At 37.7% G+C, this 25,021-nt stretch overlaps 2 protein-coding genes across 3 annotated transcripts in view; one reads left to right on the forward strand and one right to left on the reverse strand.

Moving 5' to 3' along the window:
- Positions 1-29: 29 nt before the first annotated feature.
- Positions 30-3,627, forward strand: LOC132112013 (RNA transcription, translation and transport factor protein). Its single transcript, XM_059519610.1, has 8 exons — positions 30-217; positions 455-579; positions 706-805; positions 1,632-1,712; positions 2,518-2,606; positions 2,697-2,765; positions 2,985-3,033; positions 3,161-3,627. Exons 1-8 carry the CDS (start codon positions 157-159, stop codon positions 3,313-3,315), a joined length of 729 nt encoding a protein of 242 aa, XP_059375593.1. The 5' UTR covers positions 30-156; the 3' UTR covers positions 3,316-3,627.
- Positions 3,628-3,938: 311 nt separating this feature from the next.
- Positions 3,939-25,021, reverse strand: part of LOC132111396 (nidogen-2-like) — a 29,192-nt gene continuing 8,109 nt past the window's right edge. The window contains exons 5-20 of one of the 2 annotated variants that reach the window (XM_059518658.1): positions 24,703-24,852; positions 23,543-23,788; positions 21,356-21,556; positions 20,718-20,945; positions 15,071-15,217; positions 12,691-12,819; positions 11,683-11,808; positions 11,369-11,596; positions 10,515-10,730; positions 10,188-10,357; positions 9,967-10,096; positions 9,710-9,881; positions 6,195-6,352; positions 5,887-6,010; positions 5,405-5,514; positions 3,939-4,221 (exon numbers count right to left, since the gene is read on the reverse strand). In XM_059518658.1, coding sequence (XP_059374641.1) covers positions 5,406-5,514; positions 5,887-6,010; positions 6,195-6,352; positions 9,710-9,881; positions 9,967-10,096; positions 10,188-10,357; positions 10,515-10,730; positions 11,369-11,596; positions 11,683-11,808; positions 12,691-12,819; positions 15,071-15,217; positions 20,718-20,945; positions 21,356-21,556; positions 23,543-23,788; positions 24,703-24,852 — 2,534 coding nt within the window. In that variant the 3' untranslated portion in view covers positions 3,939-4,221; position 5,405. Of the gene's footprint in view, positions 4,222-5,404; positions 5,515-5,886; positions 6,011-6,194; positions 6,353-9,709; positions 9,882-9,966; positions 10,097-10,187; positions 10,358-10,514; positions 10,740-11,368; positions 11,597-11,682; positions 11,809-12,690; positions 12,820-15,070; positions 15,218-20,717; positions 20,946-21,355; positions 21,557-23,542; positions 23,789-24,702; positions 24,853-25,021 lie in introns of both variants that reach the window. The other variant, XM_059518657.1, reaches the window with a different exon arrangement.

The raw sequence follows: 25,021 nt of genomic DNA on the forward strand, positions 1-25,021 counted from the left end.
ATTGTTATGTGCCAAAAACTAGAGAACAAGAAGAAGATTATTCTACTTCCGGTGTCCCCCCTGCCATTTGAAGGCTCTAGCAGTTTGTGGCTTTTTCCAAGCAAAATCAATCATACATCTGTTAGCTTCTTTAAACAGGTTTTCCAGTTGAAAGGGATGTTTCGTAGAAAGCTTACAGCCTTAGAGTATCACAACCCAACCGGATTTGACTGTAAAGGTAGGAAGTGAATGACGCGTTGCCACCTCATGCTCCTAATATTAATAATGTGCATTAACGGTAATAATAAGTAAGCATCCCACTATTGTAGGTTTGAATTGACTGTCTGAAATAGACCCTTTTTATCACATAGTCTGTCATGTTGCTTTAGTGCGGTATTGCTATCGTGATAATGGAAATGAGGGCTACGTCCATATGAAAAATGTATGATTAATATCGTATGTGCTGTTTACCCAGATGATACTGAATTCAGAAATGTCATAGTTTGGCTGGAAGATCAAAAAATCAGACACTACAAAATCGAGGAGCGGGGAAATCTCAGGAATATTCCAAGCTCGGACTGGCCTAAACATTTTGAAAAGGTGAGACTGATTTATGTTTATATATTTGTATATGACTGATGTCTGTTTGTATGCTTAAAGGAATTCATACCTTTAAGTTCATCATGTACTTTGTTATTATATATAAATGCATGTTTATGTTTGCAGTACCTTCAAGATGTGAACTGTCCATTCAGTGTTCAGGAAAGACAGGAGACCATCGACTGGCTGCTGGGTCTTGCTATTCGTTTTGAATACGGGGACAATGGTATGATTATTATTTATTTGAGTGTATAAACGGTGGTTGGCTACTGTAGTTCTTTTATTGGCTGATACAACATTCAGAGAGTAGGTAAGCACATATTAATTACACGATACAATAGTGACATTTATAATATTACAGAAGATTTCTGTTTCTAAAAAAGACCGATCTTTTGAACTCTTTATTCATCAAATAATCCTGAAAAATTATATCATGGTTTCCACAAAAATATTAAACATCACTGATCATATTAAGACATTTCTTGTTCATCAAATAAGAATATTAGAATGACATTAGACATTAAATGAAAATTCAGCTTTCATCTTCATCACAGGAATAAAATACATTTTAAAATATATTAAATTGGAAAACATTCATTCATTTAACTAACTGTTTTTGAAATCTTGGTGAGCATAAGAAACTTATTACAAAAACATTTAAAAAATCTTACTAACCCTAAAATTTTGAACGTTATTGTAATATTTAATGAACACTTAAACACTAATTGCTCTCAAAAAAAAAAAAAAAAACTAAAATTAATTAGCCAAGTGAACAAAAAATGGCCAATTATTATTATAACATGCCTATTCTGTCCTTTTTATTGCTGAGACTTTCATTTAAAATAAATAAATAATGATCAATCCCACACCACTAGATGGCAGGATTTGCATGTAACTTTTGCAGCTGTCCCACACATTTGATTGCAAAATCTTGATTCCATTTATGCTCAGAAATACTTAATGCAAGATGTTCCTAGATTTCCTACCAAATAATTTTGACAACTTGAGACCTCTTGTTTGCATTTCACTGACACTTAGTTTTCTTCCCACAGTGGAGAAATATAGAAACTGCAAACCTGCAACAGAGGCCAGTGATGCTCAAAAGTCTGTGGACCCATTAATTAATCTGGACAGTGAGTATTCCCTCATCTGACCATCTTTCCAGTCTCCGGGCTTGTTGTTATGAGATGGAGGAGGCCAGTTAAAATAACCACTTTGAGCACTAAAGTGGCTTTCCAAGCATGTCTGAATGAACTGATTACACACCCACCTCTCTCAGCAACCCACAATGAGTGGACTGAACCGATCCAGTGACCCACAGCTGGAGGAACACTACAGATGTCATCTGAATGAAGGGTTCACTGAACCGAAATATTGGGCTCTGCTGTTGTTGTTGTTGTTTTTCTTTATTACTGTCTTGGTCTAAGTGTTTGGTTTCTGTGGAAAATTTGAATCTGGATTTCAGTACTCACATTTATGTTTATAGCTCGCAATTTAAATTTTTTTTCCTCTGAATTCTGTGTGTTTGCATAATTTTTGTTTCCGCCACAGAATAAAAAAAAAAAGAAGATATTTGCAACTTTTTACATCTCAGTTCAGACTTTTTTTTCTCACAGTTTGGAGTTTTCATCTCGGAATTGCAACTTTATATCTCAGAGTTTTCTCAGAATTGTGAGGGGGTAAAAAAGTTCAAATTGTGAGATGTAAGCTCAGAATTGCAAGAAAAAATATTTTATTTATTTCTTTAAATCCATGGTGATGTAGGGGCAGATACAAGCAACACACACATCCATATTTGGCACGTTCCATTAAGAGTTAGTTTTGTTGATGCGTAGTATAGACTATAGAGTTCATTGGTTGGTTCAATAACAGTTTTGCACTAGAAAAAAATGTTTCAAATAATGTGTTGGACTGAAATTCATTGATTTCTCTCTTTAGGCAACAATCCAGATTTTAAGGCTGGTGTATTGGCTCTTGCCAATCTACTCAAAATCCAACGGCATGAAGACTATTTGATAATGCTTAAAGTAAGTATCTTATTTGTGCCAATAGTATGAAACATTAGTCTATATCCAGTGCATTTTAAACTGAAATGATTCTGTTATTTCTCATCACAGGCCATTAGGATCCTGATACAGGAACGTCTGACCCCTGATGCTATTGCAAAGGCCAGTCAAGCAAAAGAGGTAAGCATATAATGGCGAAGATGAAATTAATCTGCTAGACTTCTTAAAACTGGATTTATATACAGCTACAGAACCATATAAAAGTTTGGAGAAAAAAAATTACTCCTGTCTTCAGAAAACAAATTATAATATGCTGATTTGGTGCTCAGTTATTGTTAGTTCTCAATTATTAACTCATTATGATTAAATTATCAATAAAACTTGGTTGTTCTTTCATAGGGTTTACCAGTGGCTCTTGACAAGCATATTTTAGGATTTGATACCGGAGGTAGGTTTGCACTTGTTTTTCATGTTTCTTTAAGACACAATTAGTGCACCATCACATTCACATTCTGCATTTAATTTGTTGTTAACTTTCGGATTGTAAACCCTAAGAATTTGTTTGCCCATTCCAGATGCTTCTCTGAACGAAGCTGCCAGGATTCTTCGCCTGCTTCACATCGAGGAGCTCAGAGAGCTGCAAACCAAAATCAACGAGGCCATCGTGGCAGTTCAGGCCATCATCGCCGACCCCAAGACAGATTACCGCCTCGGAAAGGTGGGCAGATAAAACCATCTGCCTGGAGCGTGCCGCAGAGACCACAAGACATGCTCTGTGAATTATGCTAGTTTTCATTAACCACACACTACCGGTGTTCTATTTGAATCATTTTTGTGGGAATGCCAAACTGGAGTCTTTTTTTTCCCCTTATCATTCATTTTCTTTGCCCTGTAATAAAAATAAAAAAAATGCAAAGATTTATTACAAAATGTAATTTCATTGTAGCCTTATGTGGAGGGACTTATGAAATGCCACATGGGTGTCCATCAAAGGTTGGACTATTTGTTTTTGTTGTATAATAAACCTTAATGCAACACAAAAGTTTTGTAGCCGGACTTTAAGTTTGTTTGAAAATTCATTCATGAAATTCAACCTGTTCTGCTTTATACCTCCAAATGTGCATTCTGTATTCTTAAGAAAATAATCACTGCAGAGCCAAAAATATTTGAAAATGTGAAACAATGCAAGCAGGCATAAATTTGTTAATCACCTTTTATTGTTATAAATATCTAAATATCTTACAAAAGATTAAAAAAAAAAAAAAATTAAAGTTGGTAAAAGACTACTTTGGGGGGAAAAAGTACTATTTTAGCGTATTTAAAAAAATTGAAATGACCAAAAAAGGCTTAGGGTATTTTTTTATTTTATTTTTTTAACAAAAAGTCACATACAAAATTACAGTAGAAAGAAATGAGGTATAAAACAAATTTACAAAACTATTTTGAGAAAATATTCACGCTTTCATGTTTGTAAATTTGCCCTTTAGCATTGACAGTGACGTTCGGTGAGACTTGCGGGTTCTGCGATCAGCTCTCTTCGGAGTCCACGTGTCCGTCGTGATTCCCACAGCACAAGCTCTCCAAACTCTTGCCCAAAATAGCACCATATAATGCTGGCTCTGTCATTATCATCTCCCTATAATACAATTCGTCGGAAATCCTTAGAAAGCAATGTTGGGGCAAACACGACAACATTTCATTTTCTACTGGGGAAATTGCCTGCTTCATATGCTGGTACAGACAGATATACAAACACCTACTTTGATCTTGTTTGACTGTTTTCTAAAGAACTGACATGCTTTGAAGTACCAGTGTGACTCCAGTGTTTCATCGCCGCTGTTAAAACTACAGTGATTTGGCAGCAGGTGCCTTGTACTTTTCTCTTAAGTGCCTGAAGCTGACAGCTTATGTCTGAAATGTTATCATCCTGTTATTTGCTGAAAAAGAGATCATCCACAGTTTGCTACATTGTAAACATGATGTGCTTTTAGGTGTATGTGGACAAATACAGAGACTTTAGAAAAATCTGTTTCAGGCTATATCTTTAAATCATAAATAATTTTTTTAATCACTAAACTACATTAGGAGAAGTCCATTGATCACATACCATTCAAAAGTTTTGGGTTGGTAAGATTTGTATGTTTTTGAAAGAAATCTCTTATGCTCACCATCACCAAGGCTGCATATATCTGACCAAAAATACAGTAAAAACAGTAATACTGGAAAATATTATTACAATTTCAAATAACTCTATTTCAAATAAACCTATTTTAATATATATATATATGTGTGTGTGTGTGTGTGTGTGTGTGTGTGTGAGACCCTGGACCACAATACCAGTGTTAAGTCACTGGGGTATATTTGTAGCAATAGCCAAAAATACATTGTATGGGTCAAAATTATAAATTTTTCTTTAATAGCAAAAATCATTAAGATATTTAGTAAAGATAATGTTCCATGAAGATATTTTCTAAATTTCTTACCATAAATATATATAAACCTAATTTTTGATTAGTAATATGCATTGCTAAGAACTTCATTTGGACAACTTTAAAGGCGATTTTCTCCGTATTTAATTTATTTTTTTTGCACCCTCAGATTCCAGATTTTTAAATAGTTGTATCTCGACCAAATATTGTCCGATCCTAATAATCCATACATCAATGGAAAGTTTATTAATTTGTCTTTCAGATGATGTATAAATCTCAATTTCTGGGTTTTGTGGTCCAGGGTCACATATATGCATTTAAAATGTATTAGACTAAAACTTGCATACATTACCAGTACCTTATAGTACAGTATAAACAATGTATAAGTACCTTATAAACAGTGTGGAGGGGCGACTGTAATACCATACAAATGAGACCTCTGATCCGGCAAATGCTCATCTGTTGACAGGTTATCTCGACTGAGAGAGATGACCCCATCTCTGAAACACCATAAAAGAAAATTTGATTAGTCATTTTTCATTAACAATTTAATTGATAAAGTTAGTCATATTCAACTTTAACTGGACCGCACAAGAAATTAGAGTAAGCTCCAGAGCTATTATTCTTAAAAATAACAGGTACTTTTATAAATATAAAAAATGACATGTTCTACTCTGCTTCATGTTCTGTATTCTTAGTATGGATGGAAGTGAATAGAGCACAAGGTGCAGTGTGACGCAGAAATTGGAGTGAAACAAGCGTGAAGGACTTATAAAAAAATGTAAAATAGGGACATTCATGAATAGAACTATTTCTGATTCGGATTCTGGTGGTCATATGGTCTTGCACATGCATGTGCTGTGCTGCTTTACCTCCTCCAGTCTGTGTAGTAGTAGTGATTGGCGAAGGCGACCATGCTGAAGGGGTAGCTTAGGTCACTGTGGACCACACGTCTCCCTGTCCCATTAGGGGATATACACTCAAGGCGCTTGGTTCCTGTCAAATACCAAAAAAAGAGGTTATTAATGAGCTTTTTCAGTGCCTGTCTGATATTTTGGTTTCATCTAATTCAGATATACATGGTCAGAATAAGTTTCAACATATGCAACAACTAGCCTAAATTGTAAATGGTAAGTTTGTAAACTGGTAGTTTATAGTCTGAGTTTTGAGCGAAGCACACCTGCATCGGCCCAGCAGATCTGGCGTGTGGTGGAGTCATAGGTCAAAGCATTGGGCAGTCCGATGCCATCCTGTACCAGGATTCTTCGGTTTTGTCCATCCACAGAGGAGCGTTCGATTTTAGGAGCTTCTCGGTTCCAATCAGTCCAGTAGAGTGTTCTGTGTAAAGATCAGATGAAAAAAAAACAGGAACAAAATTGAATTTTTATAATATAAACAATTTCTAAACTATATAAAATAGACTTTATTATTATTATTCTTTATTCTGAATGTATGTTTTTCATATAAATATTATTAAATATATAAATATAATTCAAAAATATAATTTTATAAATGTAATTATTTTTATAAAATTGTAAAACAAAATACATAAAATATATAAATATAATTTTATAAGTATAATTATATTTTAATTTTACAATTAGAATTTAACATTTGATACATTTAAAATATAATTATTAAAAAATAATTATACATTATGCAAAATTTAAATTTAGCTTTGCCATTACAAGAATATTCAAATAAATATATTCAGAGAAAAGTTAAATTGTAATAATATTTTACAATATTGTTTTTACTGTAGTAATCATCACATAAATGCAGCCTTAATGAGCATAAGCAGCTTCTTTCAAATTTTTTGACCAGCCAAGTTTGCATTTGATGCATTACATTGAAATAAAAGGCTTTTGAGATGGGTGGAAAGATGGCATCGAGTTTAATTTAATGCAAGTGTTGAAATACATGTTTTCCTAAATCTAGAAACATACAAAACCGCTCTGCTCTATTTAGCATTCATTTAAACAAAATGTTTTAAAGAAAGGCCTATGAGAGAATCTCAGTCCCTCAGGAAATGGTAAATATAGCAAGCCTATGGCTAAGCTGAATCACTCATTAGACAAACAAAAAAAAGAGAGAGAGATATAACCACAAATTATGTTACTTAGGTCTCTCTCTGAGGATTTAGAAGCACAAAATCACAATTTCAGGCTATTTGAAGTAAAAGATATGTATAAGACCAACTCAGTTGGGCAGAAAATCAGCTGACAGTGCAGTTTTACACAACTCCTTGTGTAATTAAACATTTGTTTCATAAAATTCTTGACAAATGCATCAGATTTTAACCCATATGGCTTGTTAATCAGAACTATCACCTCATGCATGCATGCATGGATTAATGCGTGACAGTAGTGTTGTCAAAAGACCCGGTACTTCGGTACCAAGTCGGTACTAAAAAAATTTAAATGTGACGGTACCAGGTTTCTTTAAGTACCGGTAGTACCGAGGTCCCGTTCAAACCCGGTTCAGCGCTATGATTTCCGCGAAGCAGAAAACGAGGACGGAATCTCAAAATCCAGTCATGAAAATGAACCTTGCATTTTAATATTGACAGTCATGGAATTTGTCAAAGTTAGCATAAATTAATCAAATCAAATCTCCTCCATATGGACCAGTATCTGTAAATGTTAAGCCGCAAAAGTTGTTTGAAATATGAATCCGTGTTCTGCGCGTCTCTGTGTGAATTAATGAATGGCAGAGACGTGCGGGTTTGTTTACTACAGACGCATTGCATTAATTTCAGCATCTGAGCTTCAGAGTTCCCTCATCAAGCTATCTGAACTTTTCAGTTCATCTCAATGGACTCACAGCGCACCTGTATTTGATGCTCTGTAAACTCTTTGTGGAGGCGCACGACTCGCCGTCGCTTTACTGATGTTTCTCACACATGCAGAGAGAGAGCGAGAGTCTTACCACGCTGAATCGACACGCTATATGTAAACTATTCTTTGTTGTCTTCTCCTGTCAAAATAATGGAGTTCGTTAAGATCGTATTCATATTCATTTTCGAACAAGCAGAAGACATACCGGTTTCTCCGGTAGTGGGCGGAGCTAATGCGTAAATGGCAATTTCATTGGCTGGCGCTGATCTCTTACCGTCCCTGTTTTGATTTCAGCAAATCAGTTTGACCGAACGCAGACAACGTGATTAATATTCATGAACCCAGCAGCTCATCAGTTCATAGTGCATTGTTTATACATTAGTATGATAGTAGAATTAGTAGTAGTATTATCTTTTAATAATAATTAATACGATCTATTACTATTTTTTTACAGAAACCCTCAATGACCAAAAATATCTTAAGCATTACCACCAGTCTTAAGTTCAGTTAAAATGACAAATATGCATTCATTAGGCCCTAAAAGTAAATTTTTACATAAAGGCATTGTGCTAAAAATATTACTATTATTTAGTAAAATGTATGTGATACTGCTACTACTGTTGAAAAAATTTATAAAAAAAATATTTTTTTAAAGAAATAAATCACAATATTTCTTCCATGTTTTAATTTTAATAGCAAATCCCCTTTATTTACCAAAAATAAAATGTGTTTAAATTTCATAAATTAAAAGACAAATTAAAATTGGGTGAAACTTGTTTACTGTTTTTCATATTTATATAACTTGTAGAAACATTTTAAACAAAATTGTAAATAAGTATAAAGAATGGCATTGGTTTTATTTTTAGTGCTAAAAAGTTATTTTTTTTTTATTAGCATATTTTTGTGTTTTGCTTTGGTACCGAAATTGGTACCGAGAACCGTGGATTTTCACTGGTATCGGTACCAAATACTGAAATTTTGGTACCGTGACAACACTACGTGACAGTATGAACAAACTAGCAACGTAGCCCAAATCACAGCACCAACAAACGCACATTAGAAGCTATTCTCATGGCCTGTGAGGTTCAAGTTATATCTCCTGTCCTCCACCCTAGTTCAGTGACTCCAGATGTTGCAGATGCTGTGTTTGAGGAGTTGCTGGCCCACACGTTCCCTGGAGACCTGAGAGCCATGCCAGACACTGAAGCAACGCTAACTTCTTGGCAAATCTGTAGCCTTGCCCTCTTATTTTCTCTGCCTCCCATACACATTCTAACCTTCTCACTCTCTCGCTGCTCTGCATGCTTTACACTGTTCTCTCGCTTCCCCTCAATCACACTCTTCACAAAGCAGATAACATATAATATAATAATAATATATATATATATATATATATTCTTATTATTATTATTAAAGAAATAATATTAAATGCATTGAATAAAGAATGGTGGCATCTCTTTGAGAAATTAAGATGCATTAGATTTAAGCATGCAACATTACTTCAGACCTTGCGATGAATATGGACAACAGGATATGATATTACGCTCTAGAGTTTCTGTTTATAAAAAAAAAATATTAATTTAATGTTTTAATTAAAATAAATAATAAAATAGAACTATACAGTATATGTACAGGATATAAACATCACAGATTGACCTCTTGGCAAAATACATAGAATTAAAACAGCTTGGGTTATGTGTGCGTGTGTATTATTACATTGTTTTTATTTTATATTTACATATATTAATATTTATTAAGAATGTATTTTTAAAATCTAAATAAATATGATAACGTACAAAAATAATATGCAAGATAGCATATATATATTTGATATCTTTAAGCAATCTGAAGCACATACCCTGTACGAGAGTCCACAATGATGGCTCTGGGATTTACTACGTCTGTGTCAAACAGAACACGCCTGTCACTTCCATCAAAGTTCGCTGTTTCAATCTTATCGGATGTGCTGTCCACCCAAAACAGTCTCCTGCGGGCGGCATCTATAGCAAGACCTTCTGGACTCATCAGAGCTGTAAAAGAATATTATATTATACTATATTATATTGTATTATAATATATTAAACAGATTTTAATAATAATTCAAAATAAACATACCTGTGTTGATGATAATCTCAGGTTCTGATCCTGGCTCCAGACTGGCTCGATTGATTGTCCGTGCAGCCAGATCTGTCCAATAAACTTTTCTTTCTCTGCAGTCATAATCAATGCCAACCACTATAGAGCCCTGAAAGAGTTAACAGGAGAGAATTAGTATACTTTTCTCAAAGCCACAGACTTTTCAATCAGTATTTCAATCAATAGTGTGCAAGTCTCACATGTAGAGCAAGCAGCACTGAAGATCTCTGCTTGTCCATCTGTGTGCCATTGAGAGGCAAAACCCCAATCTGTTGGCCCTGGGCATAGAGCAAGGACGTGCCTGATGGAGACGGGGTCACGTCTGGGCGTGGCAGAGGGTGCATGGTGGGAGGGGCCACAGTAGGTATACCTAAAAGTTGGCAGATCATTTTAGCTTGGCAATACAAATGATTTTGTTGGCCCTTATTTTAAATGTGAACATGAGAATGTAGATGTGCAAGCGTTAAACCATGTAACTAGTGTTTTTTCATGAGGAAACTCTGGGTTTCACAATGAGCGACACTCACAGGCAGGTTTCACAGCATCATGTGAGCGGGTTCCTGATACTTCCCGCCCGTTTTGGTCCACACACCAACAGTAGCTGCTGTCTCCGTAGCACTGAACTGGGTTGAACTCCCCGGCAGAGTCACACTGAGGTAGATAATGGTGGGATTCCGGCTGACCTCCATATTGCTGCAGCAGACTGGCTCTCCAGCGCTCACAGACCGCCTCTGGATGCTGGGCTGGAGGCACTGGGTGTCAGAGGGGAAACCAGGGGAAACCAATATGTGCCATATTACGGCACAATATGGGGATATTTATCCATAACAAATAAGGGATAAATCAAGTGAACAATAAAACAATGGACACATTCATTGGTGGTGTTGAAATGGACTAAACTTGCTGCTCATATTTTCCTCCTGCTCTGTAATCTGGATAAACACAGGGCAGACTGGACTCTAAGCTCTGCTACAAATTAGAGTGATTACTTACACATAATGTGAAACTACTAAGTGAATTAGAAAGCCTATAATTGATAAACAACAGCATGGTGAGCATGTCAAACATGTTTTAGACTTGTAGCCTATGCGAAAGTTGGTGCTAAAATGGTGTTCTACTGTGGTTTTCTGGTCTGTATATATGGCTGTAAGTAATATATTTATCATTATTTTATTATGGGGTTTCATTGTTCGCCAATACCAATTTGTAAGTTTGCACCATCCACATTAGACCAAAATCCCACTCCACATAGCTGTATATATTGGATTAGCTGTGATTGTATAGTTTTATGTGTTGTTTTGGTTTTATTTAGGACTAAAAAATTGTTTCATACTGGAAATTTAGTATGAAACTGGAAACACTACGTGTACAGCTGTCTTACCAAGCTCGTCACAATTTATTCCCGGGGTTCCGGGTGGAGTTTGGGTCCCCGGTCTCTCCTGTCCCCTGCTGTCCACACACCAGCAGTGACCTGTGGACCCGTGGCACTGCTGCGGCCTGTACTGACCCTCCTCATCACACTGAGGGATGAGGGCTCCTACCAGAGGAACACCACCATTTCCACTCTGAAGACTGTCTCTGTGCTGCTCACACTGAGTCTTGGGACGACCTTCAATGCAAATGAACCAGATATTATAGAATTTAGGACTTTACTTAAATAAAAGAATGTTCAAATCTAAATCTGCAAGCAACTACCGTTTTGAGGGTGGCACAGAAAACCATCTCCATGGTGTCCCAGTTGGCATTGGCACTGGAAAGATCCCGGACTGTTTGAGCACGAGGCCTGGGTGTGGCATGGCTGGTCACGACACTCGTCCACATCTGCACATACCACAGAACACAACGCTTACTCTGTAACTCAACAAGCACCGCATTAACCGCTTTCTCAGGATGTTAAAGTCATACTAGCTGTTGCCCAAAAGGCTCCAAACTCCCTCTATCTCGTCAAAGACCAGAGTGCACTGAACAGGAAGGAGAAGAGTTAACTGTACTCTGACCCCTTTGTGTTCTTCAGCTGCGTGTGTCTCCTACGCACATTCCCTGAGCGGGACATTGGGTCATTGTTTCAAAATACCCTCCCTTCCCCAGCATCTCTGGTTACCCATGCCCCCCACCACACTGCAAAACCCTTCACCTACAGCATTCAAGAATGAGCCTGTGATTCACTAACATTTAACCTCTGTGACACATCACATCCCACTGACAGCACGCAACTCAGACTGAGTCACATATAAACTGATGACCATATTCTTAGAAGCTAATTTAGATTTACTGCATACTGTGCAATATAGTGTGAAATATGACCGCGTAGAGTTAAACATTTAAAACAAGAAACATTTAAAACCGTGAGACGCCAAGCAGCATGCATTCTTTTTTTAATATATATTTTAAAATTTCATTTCTGTGAATTAATTACTTCAGCTATTACTCCCGTCTTTTTGGTTCTCGAGAAACATTTCTTATTATTTTCAATGCTGAACACAGTTGGGCTGCTTAATTTTTTATGGGCACCGTGATACATTGATTAACAGAAAGTTCAAAAGAACTGAATTTATTTGAAAACATTTGTAACATTAATATAACATAATGTAACATAATTCCTGTAAAGCATTAAATATACATTTGTCTTTGAATGATTAATAAGAATGTCCAATATGGAAAGTTTTGTCGAATCCAGGCACAGGAAATGAAGATGTTTCTTACCCTGACATGTCCGGCCATCAAATCCAAACTGGAATCCGCTCTCACACTGACAGCGATGGCTCCCAGGCAGGTTCACACAGGAAGAATGAGCACCACAGGAGCTCAGACCTTCAGCACACTCATCCACATCTACAGAGAGAGAACAAATGCTCAATTAGAACCTATAACACTCTACTCTTAACCAATAACACTACAAGATTCATTCTTTTGGTGTGCGTCAAACATGTCAGTCAGATGCTGCAGAGATAAAACATGCCTTGAGATCCTGCCATTTGTGATGAGATGGAAATATAGCGAGGGATTTCTTCCCTGTTGGAGTGCGTGGGAACAGGCCTGAGGCTCTGGGTGGGTTAAGAGATGGTCAGCAGGAGACCTGGTTTTGATCATTATTAATTACAGGGAGGGTAAGGAACCCACGGTCCCTCTCTCTCTCTTGATTTTTCTCTGCTCTTTTTCCTTGACTCCCTTATTATCTATTCTAAAGTGACGAGTTCAGACAGGTGATAAAATTATCCTCTAATAGGAACATGATGCCTTAAAACACACACATAATCAAGCGTAGACAGTGCCTTCAGAGTCACACAGGGAAATCCGATTCATTCTGCTGGATTGCTTTGTTCGGATGATTCAGAAGAATCACTTCTAAAATATGGATTGTTTTACAATACTCTTTTAATCATAAAAAAACCATCCTTATGCGGTTCTCACAGATTTGTGACAAAATGGCAAAGCAGCTAAGCAACAAGTAATTAAATTTCAATGAGAAAATGTTTTTTTTTTTTAATGGGTGAATCCAGTGATTTAAAACAGCTGATGTTAACTTTATGCAAATGTTAACTTTATGCAAATGAGCTTATTAACATGATGATATATTATCCACAGAAAATTTCTTCTTTAGAAACTGTCAGCATTATTTTGAATCATTCATCTTATTTGTGATATTAATATGCAATATGCACTGATCCATGCTTTCTCCTCCTGAATATTAATTTTTACGTGCAAAAAAAATATTTTTTAATTGGTTTCAATTTGATCTTAACAACCTATTATAAAATACACCATTCATTGAATAAAAAAAAAATCATTAATAAAGGTATTTTTAGAAATATTTTTTCTTTAAAATAAATAAATATTATTAAATATTATTTTATCTAAAAATTAAATTTTTCTGATAAAATTGCTTTTGTGTTCAGCACTGTTTCCGATTAGGTTGCAGCAGATAATTTGTAACATCAAAATAAAACTAAATTACTACCAAAATTAATAGTAATTAATATTGATCGTATGAGTGTTAATTATTCCTCAATATTCTTTCCAACTTGCAAGTAATCAACAGCTAAGAAAAGTTTAACTTAATGCAAATAAGCATTATAAAACTATTTTAGAAATTGTTGACATGACTTCGAAACATTCATCTTGTTCCTGATATTATGCAAACATGCACTGCTGCAGCTGATATACTCCATAACAGTCAATTTCCCATCCAGGGGTGTTTTTCCCAAAAGCAACTATGATCGCAAGTTCTGTCGTTTAACAATTGAGTTCACTGATCACAAACACATTAAACAGCGTGTCTCTGTCAGTCTCACACGCAGCCTAATGTGGCAAGCATGAGTTGCTTTGTACTGAAACTATAAACTATAGGTTACTAGGAGAGAAATTAAATGCTGAAAATTAAACTAAATTTAAATGCAACCCCCACCTCCAAAAAAATGCTCTGATTGGTTGAACACTTCACATCTTTTTCCATTGCTTGTTTTGAATACTGTACGTGAAGAGAGGCATCACTAGAGTACTTTGAGGTCAAAATGCCTAGCCGCTAAGCAAAATGCATACAGGTTGGTAGGTCTCGAATCGACTCTCAAGAAAAAAAGAACATCTGTATGAGTACATAGGGAGTTTTCCGGAGGGGAAGGGTTCTTCAAATGAGGAAATATCAGGTGGTCTGAGCCTCCCCAACAAGCTTAAATCTTTGCTTACAAATCTTCCCCAGACTCACCACAACCCCACAGATCTCCCACATTCCACCTAAAGAGTGTTTAGTCTTTCTGTTGTTTGGCTTGGTAACAGTGGGAAGAAGAAGATGAAAGACTGCAGATGGGGGGAAAAGCCACTGGGCACGTTAATGATTCAAGGAGGGTTTCCTCTAATTTTTGTTTGACTCATTGGATAGGAAACGTTCTGGCTACCCTAATGTACTTCAGTGGTGATGACCCCACCTCTGAGTGACCTGCACTGTTGATGTTATGCAGATGTGTGGCCCTAATGAAGGAAGACAAACGTTTTGGGTTATTTCTGAAGTATTCCAGACCCTGGACTGATTAAACAGGAACTGAATTTAAAGCTTTCCATATAACTTTTATATATATATATAACTTACCATAACAGTAGCGGCCGTCTCCTCTGTAACCTGTGGCGCACTGGCACAAAAACAGCTGTCCCCCGGCTGGCACACACTGTGCGGTTGTGTCACAGTCATGATTACCAGAGTAACATGGATTCACATCTTCGGGCTCTGGGTCTCCAGCTGCGAAAATATGTGAAGGGAACCAAATTAGAAATAGGAATGCAACAAACTGAGCTTATGTCATTACAAATAACTTCTTATTTAATATCCATGGATCTCAACTGGACCAGTCCCATAGAAAGCAGAGTGAAACACTTTCATAAAAGGGGGTCAACAGAGCTTAATAGTTAAAGCTCTAAAGGACCAAGGGCACCAAGGACTATAACATTAACAATTACAATTGAATAAGAAAGTCCACAGCACCGCTATAGTGACAACGACACTGTTTGAATCACTTTCTGAACAAATTTAATCCAGACACTTAATCCAGTAAGGAACCACCCAACTTTAAAGAAGTTGAGCATTTAAAATGGGAGAAGACCATAACCAGATATACAAATAAACTTAGAAAGCAATATTACAGATAGAAGACTTGAAGTAAAAATGTCTTGATGGATTTGTTTATTACAAATAAGCAGCTTTTTGCTTCACCAGATGTTGATTGATGGACCGAAGTCAGGTGGATTACTTGAATTATTTTGATGTTTTTATCAGATGTTTGGACTCTCATTCTGACAGCACCCATTTACTGCAGGGCATCCATTTTTGAGCAAGTGATTTATTGCAAAATTTTTCCAAATCTGATATAATAAAGAAACATTTACATTTACATTTAATCATTTAGCAGATGCAAAATGAAAAAAAAAACTCATTTTCATCACGCGTGGCCTGAGGGTGAACTATTCATTAATGACTTAACTATTCCTTATTGAGGGAACCAAAAATGGTTCTTCCAAGGCATCGTTGCAATAATCCACTTTCAGAAACTCTGTGTATAGTGATAAATGTCGTTTATAATACTGACTGACTGTATTGCTGTTTATTCAAGATTCTACACTAGCTCACCAATGGGGAACATGCACTGGAAATGTGACTCACAGATGAATGAGTCACTGCAGATGTTTTAAAACCTCTAGACTAGGGCTGGGACCACGCGTCAAGGTCATCGATGAAGTCGACGCAAAAAATACGTTGACGCAAAATATGCTCATCGATTCGTCGACCTGTTTTTATTTCTCTAAAAAACGTTTGCAAAACGTTTACCTTATGTGCGCTGAATATACGCGATGGCCGAATCAACATTCTGTCCAACGTTATATAACCAATCCAGGGGTTTTTCTGCATTGATCTTTTTTTTTGGCGGCTGTCAAAGCCTTATTTGATCGGATGTAGAATAGAATGACTGCTGCGCCTCACAGGGCGCCTACGAGAGAGAGCCCCGGCTGCGCGCGAGCACTCACAGTCTTCAAACAACACGAGCGCTTCTTGCTCTCTCTCTCCCTCGTGCATATTAATCAAAATCATTAAACACGATAGAAAAAGGGCGAAACACCAAAGTTTCACGAGCGCTCGCGCACTCACAGTCTACAAACTACACGAGCGCTGTCTTGCTCTCTCTCTCTCCCTCGTGCATATTAACCAAAATCATTAGACACGATAGAAAAGGGGGGAACGCCAAAGTTTCACGTGGTATGGGAGGCCGTTTCAGCATAAAAACGTTCCAGCGTTACTCGTCTTAATTATATTTTTACACGTGGAGCATTCTGAGATTTTTTTTTCTCCATTACAGGCTGCTAGCTCCCACTGTTAATTTTTTTTTTTTTTTTTTTTGGAAAAGCACTCTCTGTATTAGCTTAAAGCCCTCAAGTTCACATTGGTTACTGTATTCTTTCAATTGCTCTAAACAAGTATTTTGGGTGACCTTTTTTATTGAATGCTAGACATCAAGTTGTTGTTATTTTCATCTGAAAGAAGAACTTTTTTTCAGTAAGCTAGACCCTATGTGTTCAGTAAGCTTGTTTCAGTAAGCTATGTGTCAAGGCTTCAAGGTTTTATTGAATGCTATCTCTATACAAGTGCAAAGTAATGCATTCTTAGTCAGTCTTTTATTTTGTAATTTTAAGATCAATAAACATATATTGCAATGTTAAGGAATTGATGTTTTTTTCATTCAGATATGTAAATCAACATGTATAAATTGTTAGTAGTCAATTAAAGGGGAGATATTCGAAATCGAATCGGTCTGGAAAAATTAATCGTTAGATTAATCGTTGCATCGGAAAAATAATCGCTAGATTAATCGTTTAAAAAAATAATCGTTTATCCCAGCCCTGCTCCAGACAAAATCAGCATCCTGAGGGAAGGCTTTGTAAAAAAAAAAAAAAAGATTAAATAAAAATTGAGGGAACTTTACTACTACCACCATCACAGCCAGAGCGAATGCTGGGACATCAGCAACAAACATGACTATTCTGAGTCTTATAAAACTACAGACCTTGAGTAATGAGAGTCTTTGTGATAAACGTGCATTCACAGGTGTTGCTTCCCAACAGTCCTTTATGATTTCAAATGGTCTTTAAATTTGACCTTTGAGGTCAAAGTACTTGACCTGGAAAACACAACACCTTTAAATGGGTCTTAAAACTCGGGGGGTTCACACACCATTACTAAAACTACAAGTGACATTACCAAACCTCTTAGACCAAGACAACAGGACTTCACTGTGTTCACTCTACCCATTCGGCCTACCATGAGGGATCCATTGTTGGGACCCTTGGGCGATGCAGACTTCCTTCACCCCCACCCAATGCCTTCTCATCACACATTAAAAACAGCTTGATTTCCTCATCCCAGCCCAGGGACCAATTTGGCCAATTATCAAGGGCAGACAGGAAGACTTTTGTTTGAAGTAAGAGAGAACGAGAAAGACGGTCCCCTTTAAGGTGATTCCACAGGGTAGGGGAGAAGTGGAGAGAAACTACAGGACAAATGTTGCACAAAATGGGTCAGGGATTCTTTTCATCTTTGTGCTAATTAAAGGGACAGCAGCAGACCAGCGGGGCGGAGTGCTGGTTAACATCAGACTTTGAGGAAAACGAAGGGGTGGATGGACCAGGTGGGAAACTGCTGTCACGAACGAGAGAGAAACATTCCTTCTGTAGTTCACACAACAATGTCATGAGTGTGTGATGGGGGCTTTTGGAGCTCAGACCCATTAAAGGTCCAGAAGAAACAGAAAAGCAATTGAAAGTCCTAACACACTGACCATCATTGTTCGACACATTCATTTGAACAAACCCAAGACTCATACATGATTTGATTTACACAAGTAGGACATGTTTCTAGACCAACATCCATCCATGCTACCAAAAACCCTGTCGGTAGGCTAAAGCATAAACCTATGCTTTAGTTAAGTTAAAAATGTTCCCTATGGTTAAGAAAAGTTCAATATTTTCCTTCAGTCCTGTATATAATGTTTCATTTAATTTAAGAGATAATTTATGAATGTAAAAGGTATTTTATCTTAACCTGCTTAATAAAAGCTTTGATAGCTATAAAATCAGGCTCTTGTTGTTGAGCAATTTCTCATCATTCTTCAATAAAATAAAATAAAATAAAATAAAGTAACATAAAATAATAAAATAAAACGTTACCATAAATAAAGTCTTAACTTTCCGGTCAAATAGAGATATTGCTTTTTCATGCAAGAAATTAGTTTGACCAGCATGGAAAATACAGTTGGATTTGCTGCTGAAGAAGCAGAATGAATCATATCATCGATGTATATGTGAATACATTGTTTCAAGCATTCCTGTAGCACACACATTAGATCATGCTGCGCACAATGCCAAGGTCATAGGTTTGATTCCCTGGAAATGCATGAACTGATAAAATGTAGAACTTGAATGAATAGATAAGAGCTGTGTTTGCTTCTAAGGTGTTGCCAAGATGGCCACCAAGTGAACTGCCTTGCCTTAAAGGGACCCTGAATGAATTCCATCAGCCCAGGTTGTGGGAAAGAAATATCATTAACCACAGGAAACTCTAACAGATGGTCTGAAATGACTGAGAACTGAGATCCAGCTACATACTCTTCATATTCACAATCAGCAAGACCATAATGACATGATATATGGTCACATATAAGCGTGTGAATCCACCTCAGTCTAATCTAATATCTTTGATGTGTCAGCACCGGTCTAATTACGATATGTCAGTTGTGCCGAACACACTGGACAGACGGTGGCAGCTGTGTTTTCCAGCCTCAACCAGAGACCATGCATGGCTCTCTTGGGTACAGGGATTCCGGGATGTCCTTCTGTTTCCACAACATCACTCCGCAACTATTCCTCTACCCACCACCCCGTTATGGATACTTTGTCTGAGTGAACACAATAATAACAGCAGTATGAATTTCATCACACTCATAGGTTACATATCAACATCTGGAGTAGATTGTACTCAGGAAACAGTAAACACTCTCAGAGTGCACGATCTGACCCAAATGCACATCCCTACCTCTGAAAATATACTCTTGCATATATATATATAAAAACTTAGGTTGATAGATAGATAGATAGATAGATAGATAGATAGATAGATAGATAGATATCTTAGTTTATGTGTTTATCCTCTAATGGTGAAGGTTTAATTCATTATTATGCAGTGCAGGGATTTTCTACCTTTGCATATAAACACTGCAAACGAATGGCAGGTCACATCAGGTTTTGACGATTGCGCAACTCTAGGATCTTATTCAGCCCACAAACTAGATACAACACAGCTGGTGATATGCTCATCCCTACCCCACTTATCATCCTAAAGTCAACATCTACAGAACCACCCAGTAACCATAGGGCCATACAAAGTGCAATGTAATGCACCATCGTCCCACTAAAACCTTTTTTGGGATATACACAGCCTTACAAGGTCACAAACCGAGGGGTTAAAAAAGAAACGTTTGATTTATTCCTCAAGGGAAGTCGCTGGATAAAGGGATTTGTGACAAACAGCACACACAAAGCCCCATAAAATGCTACAGGCTCACTTCACAGACATAGCTCATTTTAAGCGCAGTCCTCCTCTCTCTCCAGCCACTGGGTCTACAATCTAATGCTGGGCCGTGGTAGAATGCAGCAGGTGGTTTGGGGGGGGGGGGGGGGGGGGGGTTATCTTAGACCTCCTATTTCGCATGATGGGATTTTGTGAGAGCCAGACATCTCAGTGCCACATCACTCAGCATGTTAATAGAAAAAGTATGCCAAAAATGAGGGTCAGTCTAAATGAAGGATGAGCAGGAGGCCATATACCGGGAGACTTAAGTATGGAAGGTTTTATGCAGATTTTCCACAGAAACTGAGAAGACGACAAAATAAACAATAGAAAAGCTTTTCCCACACTTGAAACTGTTAAGCCAGTGTAATTCCAAACCCTGAGTTTACATAATCTTGGGTTATCTTGTTAATTGTTTCACATAGTTCACCCTGGAATAGTAACTAGTTGTGGATAGTTAGGTTTAATATTTAGTTCTGAAGTCAGGTTCTGAAAAAACACAATACACTGTTGTTACTTCCATTTTAAACCTGACTGGGACATCAGCATATTCACGTCAAAACAGTGGCTGGTAATTGTGGTGTTTTCAGCAGGGTATTCATACCCTGTAACTGTGCTGGCAGCCTACCTCCGAGAGGGCCGATCTTGTTGGTGATGGCGTATCGAAGGATGCGCTCCTCTTTGACATACATAACAAATATACGTTCCATTCTCAGTTCCTGCATCTCCAGTCCACTGCGGGGCCCATGATTGCAGTCCCTGTACGTGATGTTCTGTTTGACCTGGAAAGTATGGGTCTCCGCTCCGTTCTCAGCGGAGACGACTGTAAACTCACGCACGGATGTGGAGGTAATCACTGAGAACAGGAAAAAGGCAAGAGTTTAGAGGAAAGCAGTTCACAACAAACTTTGGGCTTTAATTCCAAACCCAAAATCCCACAGGATTTGATTGTTAAGCAACCTCATGTTCAACAAAATGAGAAATGACTTTTATTTAGAGTGCATCAAGATCAGACACAGCTTCCTCTGAAAGGAAATAGGGGAGACAGGAGATTTTTTTTAGCTCACATTGTCTTTTCCTTTTTCTTTTTTTTTTATATCTAAGCCATTCTCAAACACAACCTCTAATATAATTTAAAAATTTGTGGTGGTTACAATTTTTTATGTTTTTGAAAGAAGTCTCTTATGCACACCAAGGCTGTATTAATTAAAGAAACAAAGATGGACAGATATTTTTATTCCCCAAATTTCTTCCTCCAGAACTTACATGAAGGGTAATAATGGTAGGTGTCCTTAAATGGCTCTATCTGCACTGTTGCACCAGGAGGGATGAAGGGAACGCTGCCCTGTAAATGAGTGTCCACATTGAGGTGGTTCTGGTTATCCAAACCCGTAGCTGTCTGGACGATGCTGAGACGCTGGTTACCAGGATAGAAAGTCACATCGGCACGGCGAGTGAATTCGGCACCTGTAAAACAGAAATGTTCATTTTCAATTTGATTAAAGGTCGTTAAAGAGCGGTGTTTTACTGCAAACAAATATCACAAAACAAAATCTAGATGGGGGCTGTGATCCTTATATTAGTGCTTGATGAATATTTAGGTGTTTTTCAAAAAGAAAAACCAGGCTTTTTCATGCAAAGTGAAAACATATTATTACAACCCGAATTCCGGAAAAGTTGGGACGTTTTTTAAATTTTAATAAAATGAAAACTAAAGGAATTTCAAATCACATGAGCCAATATTTTATTCACAATAGAACATAGATAACGTAGCAAATGTTTAAACTGAGAAATTTTACACTATTATCCACTTAATTAGCTCATTTAAAATTTAATGCCTGCTACAGGTCTCAAAAAAGTTGGCACGGGGGCAACAAATGGCTAAAAAATCAAGCAGTTTTGAAAAGATTCAGCTGGGAGAACATCTAGTGATTAATTAAGTTAATTGATATCAGGTCTGTAACATGATTAGCTATAAAAGCTTTGTCTTAGAGAAGCAGAGTCTCTCAGAAGTAAAGATGGGCAGAGGCTCTCCAATCTGTTAAAGACTGCGTAAAGAAATTGTGGAAAACTTTAAAAACAATGTTCCTCAACGTCAAATTGCAAAGGCTTTGCAAATCTCATCATCTACAGTGCATAACATCATCAAAAGATTCAGAGAAACTGGAGAAATCTCTGTGCGTAAGGGACAAGGCCGGAGACCTTTATTGGATGCCCGTGGTCTTCGGGCTCTCAGACGACACTGCATCACTCATCGGCATGATTGTGTCAATGACATTACTAAATGGGCCCAGGAATACTTTCAGAAACCACTGTCAGTAAACACAATCCGCCGTGCCATCAGCAGATGCCAACTAAAGCTCTATCATGCAAAAAGGAAGCCATATGTGAACATGGTCCAGAAGTGCCGTCGTGTCCTGTGGGCCAAGGCTCATTTAAAATGGACTATTTCAAAGTGGAATAGTGTTTTATGGTCAGACGAGTCCAAATTTGACATTCTTGTTGGAAATCACGGACGCCGTGTCCTCCGGGCTAAAGAGGAGGGAGACCTTCCAGCATGTTATCAGCGTTCAGTTCAAAAGCCAGCATCTCTGATGGTATGGGGGTGCATAAGTGCATACGGTATGGGCAGCTTGCATGTTTTGGAAGGCTCTGTGAATGCTGAAAGGTATATAAAGGTTTTAGAGCAACATATGCTTCCCTCCAAACAACGTCTATTTCAGGGAAGGCCTTGTTTATTTCAGCAGGACAATGCAAAACCACATACTGCAGCTATAACAACAGCATGGCTTCGTCGTAGAAGAGTCCGGGTGCTAACCTGGCCTGCCTGCAGTCCAGATCTTTCACCTATAGAGAACATTTGGCGCATCATTAAACGAAAAATACGTCAAAGATGACCACGAACTCTTCAGCAGCTGGAAATCTATATAAGGCAAGAATGGGACCAAATTCCAACAGCAAAACTCCAGCAACTCATAGCCTCAATGCCCAGACGTCTTCAAACTGTTTTGAAAAGAAAAGGAGATGCTACACCATGGTAAACATGCCCCGTCCCAACTATTTTGAGACCTGTAGCAGAAATCAAAATTGAAATGAGCTCATTTTGTGCATAAAATTGTAAACTTTCTCAGTTTAAACATTTGCTATGTTATCTATGTTCTATTGTGTAAAAATATTGGCTCATGTGATTTGAAAGTCTTTTAGTTTTCATTTTATTAAAATTTAAAAAACGTCCCAACTTTTCCGGAATTCGGGTTGTATATGATGGAGCACCTGACTTAAATTATGGGAAGGGGTTGAGTAGATGCGATGAATATCAGACTAGCAAAGCCCTTGTGGGACTCTATTAGTGAAAACAAAGCCTCTAAGCCTAAAATCTCTCAGCAGGAGGCCATGTTTAACAAACATTCTACACCATGAAAGCAGTAGAAAAGGAGAACATGACGGCCTCACCGGTGATACTGAAGCCATTACGGCTGTTTGGCAACTCAAGGGCAAAGAGCCAACCAAACAGGCCTCCAATAGGGGCCACGGGCATGAGGGCCCAACCCACTGGCTCTGGGACCTCACTGATGGCAGTGTACGCTCGTCCGTCACCCACCACGATGTAGGCATGCAGGTCGATGCTGTCCAGCTGCACTGCTGTGTCCCCCACCAGTACAGTCCCTCTGACCTTTCCATTCACCCGAAGAGGTGCACCTGAGAACAAGATCAAAAAACCAAACTCACAATGATTTTTCTGCAAGTATCTGGAGTCGAGAACTAAATCTAAGAAGTTACAATAAGCATTAAATGCACATTCATTTTAGGGTGAACTATTTTTTTCATTTACAAAGTGCTCTCAGAAGCAACAATTTCTCTAGTTACTCAGCTGTTTCAGAGTGGTTTTGGATAGTTTTTCCTCTACATCACCTCCATCAAAGGCCACACAAAGCTCCTACTGTGTACACATGCATATCCAACAGCTGAGGAAGCTTTTCCACTGAATATTTTCTCTCAGACACAAACGTCTGTCATTCAGCACAAGCCAGACGTGACACTTTGAAACAGGGCTCAAGATTTCTTTCACACTTAGTCATGGAGTCGATGGTCACAGGTAAATTACAGTCAGACAAGGCCAATGTGATGTCACTGTCTTGGAAAGATCCTGTTACCCTTGCCTCATGAGGGCCGGCGAATGATTCACTAGGGAAATCCGCTCAGGCTTTCCAAAAGATCAAGCGTTTCCAACATAAAACCTCCCACAAAATTAGTGTGGCAGCCACAACCCTTAATAAAAAGACTGTGGAATAAGTCTTGGGTATTACCACAACACAAGTTTTCACCAATTACAGACAATTAGTGGCCACTCAGCAGCACGCAAGTGGAGCAGTCAGTAAAAGACCAAGTTTGACAGGAAACAACTGTATAGAATTTGCATACTTAAAAGTGTGTGCAAAAATCAAAATTTTATCCTTTGCATTACAAAAATATACGGTACATCTTTACTCTGAAAAATACTGTGTTGGAAAGAGAAACACTTGTAATACATCCCCAGAGATGTACTGTAAATGTTTTAGAACAAGGTCATGTCATGTGTTATTATTTTTACAGCATTCCCGCTGCAGTCTTACCGTTTGGCAGGCATTGACGGCCGTTTCCGTAGAATCCTGAGTTGCAGTGACAGCAGAAGCCGGTGGAATAGTCTGTGCAGTGTGCGTTCTGACTGCACTGCTGCTGGAAGCGCTCACATGTCTCTTTATTATCGGTTGAGTAATGAATCACTGCAGGAGAGAGTGGAAAGAGAGACAAATTGCTCTTAAATAGGCTAGTAAAGTCAAACTCAGTCATAAGTCATAGGTTAAACTCCTACGCAATCTTGAGTTCTCTCTGGATTGTTTAGATGGATCATTATTCTGAATAATAGGAAGTCCAAGTCAGTCACAACACTGA

This window comes from Carassius carassius, chromosome 31 (assembly GCF_963082965.1).
Source record: "Carassius carassius chromosome 31, fCarCar2.1, whole genome shotgun sequence".
Classification (NCBI taxonomy): Eukaryota; Metazoa; Chordata; class Actinopteri; order Cypriniformes; family Cyprinidae; genus Carassius; species Carassius carassius.